This window comes from Gloeophyllum trabeum, assembly GCF_000344685.1.
Source record: "Gloeophyllum trabeum ATCC 11539 unplaced genomic scaffold GLOTRscaffold_00002, whole genome shotgun sequence".
Lineage (NCBI taxonomy): Eukaryota > Fungi > Basidiomycota > Agaricomycetes > Gloeophyllales > Gloeophyllaceae > Gloeophyllum > Gloeophyllum trabeum.
In genome coordinates, this window is record NW_006920411.1 from 1,810,752 (window position 1) to 1,823,756 (window position 13,005).

At 52.7% G+C, this 13,005-nt stretch overlaps 5 protein-coding genes across 5 annotated transcripts; 2 read left to right on the forward strand and 3 right to left on the reverse strand.

Moving 5' to 3' along the window:
• Window positions 1–300: 300 nt before the first annotated feature.
• On the forward strand, window positions 301–1,468 carry GLOTRDRAFT_114083 (uncharacterized protein). The gene is made up of 2 exons (XM_007864195.1): window positions 301–388; window positions 456–1,468. The coding sequence occupies exons 1-2, from the start codon at window positions 307–309 to the stop codon at window positions 1,265–1,267; spliced, it is 894 nt and encodes a 297-aa protein (XP_007862386.1). The 5' UTR covers window positions 301–306; the 3' UTR covers window positions 1,268–1,468.
• Window positions 1,469–2,275: 807 nt separating this feature from the next.
• GLOTRDRAFT_33968 (uncharacterized protein) lies at window positions 2,276–3,283 on the reverse strand (the record flags this gene model as incomplete). The annotated part of the gene is made up of 8 exons (XM_007863543.1): window positions 2,276–2,474; window positions 2,524–2,562; window positions 2,620–2,669; window positions 2,722–2,757; window positions 2,808–2,820; window positions 2,876–2,900; window positions 2,965–3,022; window positions 3,218–3,283. The coding sequence occupies 8 exons, from the start codon at window positions 3,281–3,283 to the stop codon at window positions 2,276–2,278; spliced, it is 486 nt and encodes a 161-aa protein (XP_007861734.1).
• A 159-nt stretch (window positions 3,284–3,442) lies between these two features.
• Window positions 3,443–9,329, reverse strand: GLOTRDRAFT_136260 (uncharacterized protein). Its single transcript, XM_007864196.1, has 6 exons — window positions 9,062–9,329; window positions 8,824–9,013; window positions 8,174–8,768; window positions 5,539–8,120; window positions 4,062–5,481; window positions 3,443–4,011 (listed from the first exon to the last, which is right to left on the reverse strand). The coding sequence occupies exons 1-6, from the start codon at window positions 9,269–9,271 to the stop codon at window positions 3,633–3,635; spliced, it is 5,376 nt and encodes a 1,791-aa protein (XP_007862387.1). The 5' UTR covers window positions 9,272–9,329; the 3' UTR covers window positions 3,443–3,632.
• Window positions 9,330–9,611: 282 nt separating this feature from the next.
• On the forward strand, window positions 9,612–10,220 carry GLOTRDRAFT_125680 (uncharacterized protein; the record flags this gene model as incomplete). The annotated part of the gene is made up of 2 exons (XM_007864197.1): window positions 9,612–9,985; window positions 10,046–10,220. The coding sequence occupies 2 exons, from the start codon at window positions 9,612–9,614 to the stop codon at window positions 10,218–10,220; spliced, it is 549 nt and encodes a 182-aa protein (XP_007862388.1).
• A 380-nt stretch (window positions 10,221–10,600) lies between these two features.
• On the reverse strand, window positions 10,601–12,826 carry GLOTRDRAFT_125681 (uncharacterized protein; the record flags this gene model as incomplete). Its single annotated transcript, XM_007864580.1, has 4 exons — window positions 10,601–10,709; window positions 10,763–11,088; window positions 11,193–12,577; window positions 12,643–12,826. 4 exons carry the CDS (start codon window positions 12,824–12,826, stop codon window positions 10,601–10,603), a joined length of 2,004 nt encoding a protein of 667 aa, XP_007862771.1.
• Between the last annotated feature and the right edge of the window lie 179 nt (window positions 12,827–13,005).

Below are 13,005 nucleotides of genomic sequence, written 5' to 3' on the forward strand. Positions count from 1 at the left end.
TCTTATTCCAGCTCATCTCCTCCCCCGCCAGACGCTTCGGTACACCAGCGCTATAATACCATTGGGGAAGGATTCCCTGGATCACTGGACAATGCAGCATGGATAAATATGAAGCGATTTTCGTCGCTGCCGCGCACGCCTTCCGGTGCATCCGGAGGTCGTTCGAGTAGTGGCTTGTCGACCAGAACACCCTCTCCGTCGCACAATCTCCCTCAAGCTGCTCAACCGCCCAAAATCATATCCAGGTGGCCGAATGCCATGTACTACGGTGACGTTGTGACACGGAAGAGTGCACTCGAACGTGCCATGGGTTACGCCCATAAAATCAATGAACTAGCCATGTACGACTGCGGGCTTGGCGCATGGGTGACGGCCAAGAAACATCCAGGTTGGTTTTTCTGCCTCCTTGTCATTAGGATGATACTTAGCATATCGACTCGCGTTCATATATCCAGGTGGCGTTGGTGGCTCGGGCAGTCGTGTTGGACTATCACCGACAGGTCCAGCCCTGCCTTCGACCCTTGCAACATCTGGGCAACCTCGTCACACTTCTCATGGATCACAGGCTTCCGAGGCGACCTTCCCGAGACGTCCGGATGCGTACTTAGCTACCGACTTGTCATCGAAGCCTACGGATGACATATCTCCTCCTACTGGCCCACCTCCGACTCTCCCGTATCCTTCTCTGGCTACACCTAGGACTCCATCCAGCCGGTTGTCGACAATACCATCGTCACCTGCTTCTCCACGTTCCTTGCCTAGCTCCTTATCCAAAGCGCCTGGTGCGGCTTTCTTTTCGTCTATCGGAAGGAAAACGAGTGTCCGGAAGGAAAGGGGACTTGGCCCGTCAGGTAGACTTCTAATGAAAGCTCCGCCTAACACCCCTCCGGCTCCTCGCCCAGTGCAGATCCAGAACGCTCCCTCAGTCCCTGGTGGGCCAAGGGCGCCTCCTGGTCGCATGCAGCGTTCACAGACTCTTGGCTTATCGCCAGGGTCGTCTACAGACTCGTCGCAGTCGCCGCCCACCAGTCTGAATTGGAGGGAGAGCACTGCTGCTAAACGCCCATCGTTCTTCGGTGTCTCCCGTTCCTCACCAAGTCGGCTTCCAGAGACCGAGTTTGAGAAACAACTGGACAAGTTAGCTGACCTATTACCTCAGGAGGACCGAGCTGTCCTTGCTGGGTACCTTCGCAGGTCAGGTCAAGATATTGTTGCCATCGGGCAATATCTTGAGGACGAGAAGAACGGGACAATTCGACGTGATTGAACGGTCTCCGTTACCCCATCTCTCAACCTTGCAACTATACATTAAAATTCATAATGTTCATCGAATCGTACATGTATGTATTAGTCCTCGTTGTGATAGCTGCTTTCGCCTTCGGCATGGAATGGACATCGAGCGCTTCCGGAGCTTAGAGTGGCGAACATGTTACCCTACTTATCTGACCATACCAGCGGGCCTGAACGATCCGGACGACCGTTTAGCAGATGGAGGTGCTACGACTACTAGGATTGAACTCTCAGTCACCTTTGAGATCAAGAAACTAAACTGACCGCGATTTGGGTGCCGAGCCTTATTATCGTTGGCCCATGGGGTACCTGATCTGACGTTCTGATGCCTAGATGTCCCAAGCACCATTGCTTCCACCTCATTCCCGCTGTCCGAACGATCCGAGATACTTATACTGGGCGCGAGCGAGCGATCGTTGGGTGCGAAGGGTCTACGCTGTGTTGTCAACCGTTGGTACGAGGATTGTTGTTGCCAGCCACTAGCTTGATGACCACCGAGGATAGACGCAGACGTAGTTCGATTGACGATCGGTGTCCTTTGCACCTGTCGAATATCGCGGTGAGACGGCACTACTGATGCGAATCCAACGGAGCCTCACCCCGGCTGCTTCCATCCCGCCTACGAACGCACTGATGTTCCCTGCAGGCACTCCGAGCGGGACGGCAGCCCTCTGCCTCCTTAGCTGTTCTTCTGAGCCTAGTCGGTCTATTGCCGCCGCCCCGGTAGCGCCTATGCCATGGACATTACTCGACACGTCGGGAGCTATTGCATTGGGTGCCAGAAGGGCTTTCCTCTTGACTCTGTCGTATTGCGCCTGAATAAGGTACCTTCAGCAGGAGAAGAAGAGTGGGTGGCCCGCTGACCTTGAGCTTCTGGTACTCTTTATCCCGTTCTCTCGAAGCGTCTTGCAATTCTCGAACTTTACGACGCTCCAACTCCAAATCTCGCTCGAGTTCTGTTCGAAACGTGCGTGCAATCTCAAATTTAGTAATGAGAAAATTGGTTACCTGATATCTTGTTCCCCAAGAGACTGATCTCCGAGTTTGCTGAGACATACGTATCATTTCCCGCCAACTTAGTCAGTTCAGCAAAAGGTTCACCTTCTCTAAGGACGTTGTCTAGTTGTTTCTGCAGCTGAGCGTTTCTGTCGTTCAGATTACGCAAGACGGCTTGTTGGAACGAGCTGAAACGCTTGAACATCGTGTCGGTCCTGGCCAAACAATGCGACGTACTTCTCCTGGTGGATCTGGTATTGCCAGAAAGAGATAGCTCTTTGGTAGCCGGGAAGATATGGATATTGACAGTGACGGCTACTTGTCCGCGCTCACCTGCTACAGATTTCGAGGATAATGGATGGAGTAAGACCTGACAAGACTGACTAGCGAAAATGTACGGTGAGGAATGCGCCACTATCGCATCGGCATGCTTACGGTCTTATAATCGTTGGAAGGATGCAAAGAAGAAACCTAGTATCCAATGACGAAAACGTTATTGCCCTAGTCCAAATTGATCTCACCACAACGTCATCTCTATTGACCGATTACCTGCTAAGAACTGGAGCGGGAAGGATGCTAGTGGACTGACGGCTCGCTCAACGGGCTTTCGCAGGCTTGCCGATTCATGCTCTCGTATTAGTTCACAGAAAATTGGAAGTGCCGAGATGTGCAACGTACCAGGACACAATCGAGATGCATTAAAGAGTTCATTTGCGCATTCAACTACGCCAGATTTCTTTGTCACGGAACAGAGGGCACTGTTACTTTCAATAAAGCTTACTGCAGAAAATATGTGAACCTAGGAAGCACGAGCTTCAGTTGCGCCCAGGATCTCTACAGGACGAAGAAGCATACAGGTCGTCTACGAGCAACGGGTAAGCAATGTACAACACTAGTACTCGGTCTTCACTTGAGGAAACATATCACGCACTACGACTGCTTTATCCGCCAGAACCCTGCGACATGTCAGTCTGTTGCATTTGAGTTCCGTGTCCATGGTCGCCAACCCAGGAAGTGAGTATTGAAACCAATAGTAAGAGCTCAGTTGTGGCCGCGGTCAGGTCGCGGAGTTCAAAATTAAACGCGCATACATCGAGATTCATATCTCGAGGGCGAATCAGCTCTTGTGATTCTAGGACGGATCAGATCGACTCAGTACCCACGTCATGCATAAACTCTCGCGAATAAATTAGCAGTAGTGTACGAGTAGTTCGAGGAAATCTAGGATACAATGCAACAATTCTGGAAAACAAGTGGGCACCATGGGAATCAGCCGGTCAACAATATGTGTCCGTATATGCAGCAATATTAGGAAATGGAGCAGGACTTAGTACAAGCAATAGGTTTCAAGGCCTCCACACTGGTCCCGGGGTACGGGAAGGGGTATTGGGAACGACCTTCTTGATGCGTGTGGTGGACGGCGGCCTCTTAGTGGGAGTGACAGGGCGTTCCATACCCTCAGCTCGCCGCATGAACTGTAACGGAGTCAAGGGTGAACCAGGCGAAGACGTCGTCTTGATTGAGTGCGGACTTCTCCCGCTCGGTGTCGATAATGCGAACGACGGGAGATGAGCGTCCTTGGACTCGGGCGTCTGAGGTCGAAATGAATCACTCGTGTTGTCGAGAAGTGTCTTGGAGCTGATCCATTTCTCCCGAGGGGCAGTCGTACCGGGCGGAGATTCTGGCATCAGGCGGAAGAGGTCAGCGAAGTGATTCTTGATGAACCTATAACACTCGTCAGGGATGGTATCAATCCACTAAGCGCGAGCACCTACTTCGATAATTCTGTCCATCCTCCACCCACACGTACCATGACAGTTTGAGATCGTAAAATCCTGCAGAAGCATAGCCTGGGCTCTTGATCGCCAATCCAGTATTTTCCGCTCTGGTCCTTCCAAGTATCTGCGACAACCTCGATATTGATGTTCACAGGTAGGTTGTTCACAACGTCGCCGACTGCAACATCCAGTTTGTTCTTCGGATTAGGAATGTAGGGCTTCTTCGTCATTTGGGGAATCTTGCTCCGGGGAGTAGAGACTTTGCGTAAGGACGTGAGTGACTCTCGTGGAGCTCGAGACCAAGTAGAGAGAGAAGCGCTCGAGCGATGGGAAGACGCATCAGACAATGTCGGGGATCTACGTTGCCGACTTTGGCCAGTCTGAGCTCGAGGACGACTGGGCGTCGCGGGCACTACCTTTGGAGAGGTGAGAGTCGATGAATTCGATGTGGTGCTCATTGTCCGTTGCCGGGAGGCGAAGGTCGTGCTGTGAAGCCTGGATGAACTTGGTACCTGTGACCCGGATACCGAACGCGTCGTCGACGCGATTGATAGCCTACTGGAGGATCTTCGAGAAGTATCCGTTGTATTGGAAGTAGACCGTTTAGGACCGATGACGGGTGGTGCCAGATGCCGCCCACGAGAGGGCCGAAGGGACAGGTTGGCGTAACTGTCAGTCTTCCTATGGGCGCTGGAAAGACTGGACCGATTGGAACTGCTGTTCATGGACACTGAACTATTCCTACCAGAACTAATCACGCTCCCTGGTCGAGAGACCACACTAACCGATCGAGACTTGCTCTCGGCGAGCCTCTCTTTGCTCATTTCGTCCAATTCCGTCCAAGTTTGCAACACTCGGGTTTTCTCGGATGTAGCACGGGGGTCGTCGCTGACTTCTTCACACTGTGCTTCCATGCGAGCAATCACCGTTTTAGTGAAGCCTACCCTAGCAAGCAGTTGTTCCTCCGGCGGACTGGTCACTTGAGAGACGTAGGAAGACAACAGAGGGCCAGCAGGAGGGGCAGGATAACTGTCGATGTGCTCAAGCAAATCACTGAGACAATTGTCACAGTGCTGAATTAACACAAACAAATTCGCCAGCTGATTGATCCGTGACAGCATTTCTTGGGCGGCGAGCACATCAGCTTGCAGAGACTTGAGTTCCGTACTCAAGGGACACCCGTCAGCAGGTGGTAATTGATCCATCTCCTGCACTATGCCTGAGAACAGTGCAACGAGGTGCTTCCTGTCCTCGTCGGTAGGTAATGATGTATTTGACGAGGAGGGCTTTGCGACCTTGTCAAGACTGAGGGCGCGCAATCGTCTCCTAAGACCGAATATTTTGGTTTGTAGATCCAGCATTTCTGAAGGCACAGTAGGAGGTGGTGGAGACGTGGACACCTGCAAGCCGAATACATCTGTCGGGAGTGATTATCGAGGGTCGGAACATATCTATGCCTAGTCACTCTACTCACCTTCTTTCATAAGGCTTGGTTCCGCGGCATCCGGTTGCGGAACCACTCGACCACTCCCCGACGCGTCCTCATTCTCAATTGATGGGACATCGGATGAGGCCACGTCCAATCCAGTTTCAGGCACAGGACCATCTTCGTCCTCTAAAGGACGTTCCTCTGTCGACTGTTCTTCTTGCACAGGCAGCAAAGCAGTAGTCGTCCGCTCGGACTCTGCACGTTCTCGCTCCAGGCACTCAGCCTCCACGCGCTCTCGCTCCAAACGTTCAGCTTCCAGCCGTTCAGCCTCCATTCGCTCTTGTTCCAACCGTTCAGCTTCCAGACGTTCACGCTCCAGACGCTCGGCCTCAATTCGCTCTTGTTCCAACCGGTGGGCTTCCAGACGCACCTGCTTCAAACGCTCAGCCTCCAGACGGTCTTGCTCCATACGTTCCGCTTCCAGACGCTCTCGCTGCAGCCGTTCAGCCTCTCGACGCTCTTTCTCTAGCCGCTCAGCCTCCAGCCGTGCAGCTTCGAGCCGCTCTCGCTCCGAACGTCCGGCCTCTAGGCGCTCTCGCTGCAGCCGTTCAGCCTCCTGACGCTCTTGCTCTAGCCGCTCAGCCTCCAGCCGTTCAGCTTCTAGTCGCTCTCGCTCTTCTTGTAAGCGTTTGGTTTCGGCCAACTGTCGTTCGTGCTCTCTCCGAGTCCGGGCACGTTGCGCGTGTAATATAGAGCGCTGAAGAGCATCTACATTCGCATTCCAAGAAGCCGTCCGACCACGAGCGTCCTCCAAGTTCCTTTTCCTTTCAGTGACGAGGGTGTCATGCACGCTAGCGTCGATATTACCTGCGAGTAACTCCATCTTGGTAACCTGATCTTGGATGCCAGCCAATAAATGAGCGAGCGTTGGCCCGTGGAGTTGCAATATGCCGTCGACTTGGAGGGCGAGCGAGTCCAGGGCATCAGTGTCAAGTGCTGTAGAACCGAGGCTCTCAAATGCGGCCCTGGCGTTTCCGAGCTCGACCTCCGCATCACTAAGGACGCCGTCCAAACTGGATGACGCTTCATCGATGGCGCGAGCGATCTTCGCAACGTTATAATGATCAGTCTTGCGCAGTAGCGCCTGCATATCTCCGGCTAGCCTCATTGAAAATAGGTTTATATCTGTCCGGACTGCGCCATCCAGCGCAATAGGATCCAGCAGTGAGTTGATCTGCAGTTCCCCCCGCAAAGTATGAGACCCTGTCTGGTCATCATTAGCAGAGAGCGAGCTTGAAGGGAAGCTGGAGACAGGCAACATAGAGGTGAGCAGCGGTACACGTTGAGCCAGACTGTCCGTGAACGCGCAAACATCCTTCTGCAGCTCCGACAGTGATACAGGGCTACCGGCATTGCGTACTTCATCTTCATGCGTACCATTCGACATGACATCCTGGATAATTAAGTCGTACCGTGTCCTGGCATCTTCAATGCGCAGCTGCAGATCGTTGACCTCGTCACAAACCACCGTCATAGCATCACGTTGAGATCGGACTGCTTGCCAAACTCTGCACATGTCTTGCACACGGTCCAGACCATCTCTAAGCCTGTCAAGCTCGCTGTAGAGCCAATCCCATAAGGATGCATTGAGAGATTGAGAAAGGGGCGATAGAAGAGATGGAATTGTCTGATCCATGATAATCCGGAGGTGTTCGAGTTCGGGCCTTATGTCGTCCAGTGAAGGAAGAGATATAACGTGAGTTGGGCTCTCCGGAGTCAAAGACTGGGCACCCCTGTCGGCGGCAGACACGTATTTATTCTTGAGCATAGCATCATGCACGGAGCGCCGCGTTCCTTCAAGAGTCTGCCTCGTTTGTGTCATGGTTGCCCATACCTTGCGCACGTCCCTCAGCATCGCTACGCGGCCCTCCACCTCCGAGCGAACTTCGGCTGCATTCGTCGAATATTGAACCAAACGATCAATGCAGGACGTAACGGAGGCCAGAAAAGTCGAGTCAAGACAATCATCGTCAAGGTCTGTCATAGCCTCCCGGAGCTGGGTTAAGTAGCCAAGTGCGAGACGACGTTGCTCATCCAGCTGGACCAAGAGCGAAGGCATGAGAGCAAGGAATACTTCATGGCGTTGGGTTTCTAAACATCTTTCCGAGTTCAGGTCCGGGGGTGAGCCGTCCCCATCCGAAGTCTCGATTCCATTGGTAAGTTGGTCGATAATGCTTGCAAGGCGTGTGCACGACGCTTCCGCTGCCTGAGAGAGGGTTTCTACACGCTTCACGACTGTAAATGTGCCAGAATACTCCTTGGCGATGGCGCCCGCTTGTTTACTAAGGTCCAACGCTGTCTTGAGTTCCTCGGAAAGCGTTCGCGCAATAGTATCATTGAATACCTGTTGATCGGGATACAGTGGGTGAGTGGGTCGTGGAAATGTACTTATGGGAGAAGCCGGATTGGTCCTTGTTTGAACACGCTTAATCAATGCATCGGCTCTTGACGTGTATGCAGCTGCCTGCCGCGCAGTAGGATGGCCACGTCGGGCGGACATTATTTCTTCTATGAGAGTCTGCGCAGCTGCCTGGTCTTTGAGTGACTCGACGTATATTTCATCAGCCCTATGTAAAGGGTGAGTCTACCCGGTATATCATAAGATATTTCGTTGAGATACTTTTTCCATTGCATGACAACGCCTAAGACGAACTTGCCCAGGTTTTCCATCTCCATTATGCCCTTGTTCTCCAGCCGATCTTGTTCATCCAATAGTTCATCGGGGACGCTCCTACGGCTGGTATCAATGAGTTTGTCCAGCGCCTTGCCCGCACTTGCGATTTTGCCATGCCTGAGAGCGGAAAGCCGGCTGGCAAACTGGGCAGCATCCCGCGAGAGAGTCTCCGCCTGCTTAAAGCGAGCACTACGGGAGAAGCTCCCCGAGCTAGATACGGATGACTCTGAATGCACGGAAGTCATGGAACTAACTGAGCCGCGCCGAACCGGGGTTTCTTGCACCTTGCCCATTTGATCATATATAGTGGTCGACCATCGTGCTCGACCCTCCAGGAATTCGCGCAACTCCTGGCTGACATGGCGGTACTCTACCCATGCCCCGATACGATGTTCCTCCCAAGTAAGTCTCGTTGACAGTAGATCCAGGTGTTCAGTGCGGTCTCGAAGAAGATGCAACAATTTGTCCAATTTGTATATAGTCGTCAGGGTTAGTTCAATGAGATCTGTGTCTTCCGGGGACAGGTTGCGCTTGGAAGCGGCTTGGAGGAATTCAGGCGTTATTCTGGCATAGTGAAATACAAGGATAAGACGAACCTTTAGTCACTTCTCGTAGCTTCTTAAGCTCACCAGAATCAAATATCTCTGTCTCTTTCTCAATTCTATCATGTTCTACCATCCACTCTTGCAACTGTTCGCGAGTTGGTAAGCCAGGAACCGTCTCCGCGGATGCCCTAACGGCGTCTAAGCCAGCGAAGACCTCTATTGGAGGCAGTTTCTCTAAGAACTGCGGGAATCATAAGCTTGCAGAAACCATGGGCCTGATGAGACATACAGCAATCTTTTCCTCAATCCAGGCCTTCCTTTCACTGAATGCCTGCAATTGAATAACCTCCTGCCAATCCAAAGGTATCTCCTCGTTCGTGTTCATTTCCGTTGGTGTCTTCACGTGGTCGTTGAACTTCAATCCAGTGGCATTAAGTCCCTCGAGCGTACCAGACGGCTCGGCAGGACAGTCATGCTCTGCAGGAGGCTCCGCTGACATCCTAGCGTATGTAGATGGATTCTCCGAGGTCCTTGCAGTTCAAGTCGTCCTATAGTGCATCAATCAAGGCATTACACTGTCCAGCGGTGGAGGAAACGAGGCCAGAAAGTAGGCTACAACGAGGCATAAACGATGTGAAGAAACCCAGGGAGTCAGGGACAGATAAATGTGATTAGTCAGCACCATGGACGCTCGTTGTAATGCCTCAGGTTGGCCTCAGGTCTTCTATCGCTACCGCTGACGGGCCTCTTCCTCTTCCCGTCATTCCAGTCGACTACGAGTATACATGGCATCACCTGCTGACAACGAGATACATTCTCGCGCTGAAAATCGATTTGAAATGACCCAGGCTCGTCCATCAAGCGCTTGGACGTCCGTGGTTCCTCGGCTGGCGGTGGTATCTGCCGTGATACTCCCGATTGCCTTCGTTCCGTATCTGCTTGTCCGACGACAATTACACGCTTTGCATCGGTCAGCAGAGAATATAAACTCTACCTTCCAGGCTGTCCAACGAGATTCGGCGAGTATCGCTATCGAAACGACCCGATTGCGGCAGGCGGAACAACTGCAGACCAGGACGTTACTACGCCAGATCCAATGGGATGTGGATCACTTGCGCCAGGATTTGGCCGCTCTTCAGAGATCGCAGAGTGCCTCTGAAGACGATCTGCGTCGTTTGCGGGAAGAAGCCGATGCAGAGAAACAGCGTGCTCGGTACATAAGCTTGCTACTTACACTCATGAATGACTGCTGATGACTCTTCCTTGGTGCCAGCTCGCAATTGACGACATTGAATGAGCTCGGCTTGTCTCTAGCAGACATAGCAGCCTTCTTGCAGGAGATAGAAGTTAAAGGCGGTTTCACCAGTAAGGACCGTGATCCCCAATGGATTGAGCGTTTGCGAGGAATCGCGATGGAGCTTAACCAGAAGCTGCGAGGAAGCAAATAAGTGAATAGGCGCTGACATCAACGGCTTCACTTCGTAATATCTAGGTCACTACTCCTAGATCCTAGGTTCCTCCCCTGCTTTGTTGGCCTTCCTCAGTCATGACAGGGCGTCGTCGTATATTGCAGGTCTACCATGTTGTTCTGCTATTCAGAGATCAAGATATTGTAGCATTATTCAAACGAGTTGCAGAGTTATGTAGTGTAGATACACCGCCGGATTCACTTGTACTGCTTCAGCTCATGTACTATTACATTTTCGGGTATGAGTCCGCACGAATCATACTTCGTTAAGGCGTGAATGTTAATATACAAAACAACCCAATAAGTCATCGTATAAGATAATACACTCAACAAATCGTGAACTTCATCAAAATGTCGTCGTTAGAAGAGCTTCCAGAACTTCAACCTGCTCCAGAAGCCCTTCTTTTTCTTCTTGGGAGGTGGTTCTGGAGGTTCCGAAGGCGTCAGAGGCTCTTCGTCAAGAGGTGATCTGGAAGTCACAAAGTTAACGATGACACTGTTGTCAAGAAATAGCAGACTTACTCATCAACGTAAATATCATAATCTTTCCGCAGTGCAGCTTTCGCCAGCTGGATCTCTTGCGTATATTTTAGCCTTATGTTATTCGGTACGTTTAATCTTCTCCTCCACATGGCCATGCTGTTGCCCGAAGGGGAGAGAAGGAATACAAAGACAATGACCTGGACAGCAGGGTCGTAGTAAGCCACTGATTCCTGGAGGGTGCGATCCCCAGTAGCCTGTAACTGATCGAAGGTCAGCCAGTCGAAAGCAGGCGGCGCATCATTGGAGCGGAAACCCGCATTGGAGAACAATGCCCCCCGCTCTCTTGTTTCAAGGAATTTCTGCAGCTAGCATGTGGAAAGCAAACGTAAGTGAGCATTCCTGCAACGTAGAGTTCAGGTGATATTCACAGGAACGAAAGAGAAGCGCAAAATAAGGTCAAGGTACTCACACCAAAAGTGGCCAGACCTGGCGACATTGCGTCAATCCAGCTCAGGGCGGAAGCTACACGCTGGTCCTTGTGAGGAGAAAACATCCAGTATATCCTGTCTTTTGGATGACGATCGTCACCAAAGAAGGCACGTCGAGCTAACGCAAGGGAGGCTCCATTCGTCTCGGCGAAGCGAACAGGTTGCTGAGAATTCCGTCGATCTTGGGTGAAATTACCCTTCGCAACAGGATGTCCGCCTTGGGCGGCTATGGCCATAGTTCGGGATGGCATGGGGTAGCTGATTCCCAACTTCTGGGGTCCAAGGAAAGGGGTGAGAACGGACGACAAGCGACCAGGAGGACTGGGACTGGGAGTGATATCTTCTGCCCCTATTCGTTCCCAATCGTCCTCCTCCTCTTCGTCCTCCTCGGTTATTCGGTCCCAATCCTGTCCACGATGACTTCCGCGCCTCGTCAGGCGACGGCGAGTGTGATGCTCTTGCTCTCGATGCTTCACTTTGTGACCGCGTCGGTTTGTTGACTGATCATGGTGAAGTTGCGGCGGTGAATCCGGTATGACTGGAGAGTACGGCGCCTCGGAGCCGGCATATGGTGCCCTGCCCAAAAGTGTATTCAGAATCTGCGACTGCTGTTGAGGAGACAAGTTCCTCCTCTGTTGCCCGTGCTGGACATCGGAGGACACCAGAGGGTTAACGTGGGAATTGTTCCCCCAACCGCCGAAGTCAGCGCTTGGCGTCGTCGGATTTTGTCGGTACTGCGTGTTAGCTCGTCCCGTAGTCGGAGGCACTATCCCAGCTTGCGAAGCTCGACGCGCCTCAGCGGCCCAACTGCCCCAAGCAGCTTGCGTTCGCGCCGCCGCCGCCGGGGTAGGCTGGCTCTGCGTTCGTGCGCGAGGGGCCGCCGCCGCCTGCTGGCCCCAGGACTGCCAGCCCGCCGCTGTACGGCCGCCCCAGTCCCCATTTTGCGCCATGTTCATCGTGTTCGATCCCAGCATGATAGGTTTTTGGCTGGGTGTCCGATAACCAGTGTGACCGTTTGTTTGGGATTGGCGCACCTTCGCATGCTGCGCCGGCGCAGGCTGTGCCCGACGCTGATCCCTGTCGTTGCCCACTCCCCATTCGTCGGTTTCCGACCAGCCGGTCTCGCTCGTCTGCCTCGTTCCACTGTCCCATTCACCCCAGCCTCCTCCAGCCTCCTCATTCCCTCGATTCTCTTCCTTCTCCTCGCCACCGTTGCCCCAGCCATCTATGTTTCCCCATCCCCCGCGCCCGTCCCCACCTTTGCTCTCGTTTCCCTCAGGCCATCCCTCGCCTTCTCCTCCCCAAGCTCCATTGTCATGACCGTGCTCACCCTGTCCCGTTACGCCTTCCTCGCTCAGTAAACTATCTAGAAATAAGATAATGATCTGCACTTTAGTTCGCTCCACCCGTGGAGATATTCTCATATCTCACCGAGCCCTTCGAGTTCTTGATCTGCAAACGCTGCAGGACTTCTACCTGCGTGCGATGGGTGTAGTTGGGGTGGAGGCGGAGGCGGAGGCGGAGGAGGGGGCGGCGCCGCTGCTGCCGCCTTCTGGTTTGTGGGATCAGTTTCGAAATGTGCCTTTGCTTTCCCCTTCTTATTCTTGGGTGCCATGACATAAAAAGGGCCCTGGGTCGATAGCTGAGGTCGATGGGCAAGAGGAGGGTAATGTTTAGAAGAGCGAGTTAGCTGCACGATAGAGTGACAGACGATGAGAGAGGGAAGGATCCGTCGTGCTTATTGCAGCACCAGGCTGGCCCGAAGTTAGTTCGAGTGCACTGGTGAAGAATAGA

Bases quoted from the DNA above. Each gene is read 5' to 3' on its own strand.
- GLOTRDRAFT_114083 (XM_007864195.1), top strand. From the start codon at position 307: ATGGGTTACGCCCATAAAATCAATGAACTAGCCATGTACGACTGCGGG. The intron at 389-455 runs GTTGGTTTTTCT...TCATATATCCAG, and splicing joins GACGGCCAAGAAACATCCAG to GTGGCGTTGGTGGCTCGGGC.
- GLOTRDRAFT_136260 (XM_007864196.1), bottom strand. From the start codon at position 9,271: ATGTCAGCGGAGCCTCCTGCAGAGCATGACTGTCCTGCCGAGCCGTCT. The intron at 8,769-8,823 runs GTTCGTCTTATC...AATTCCTCCAAG, and splicing joins GCTACGAGAAGTGACTAAAG to CCGCTTCCAAGCGCAACCTG. The intron at 8,121-8,173 runs GTATCTCAACGA...CCCTTTACATAG, and splicing joins GTTGTCATGCAATGGAAAAA to GGCTGATGAAATATACGTCG.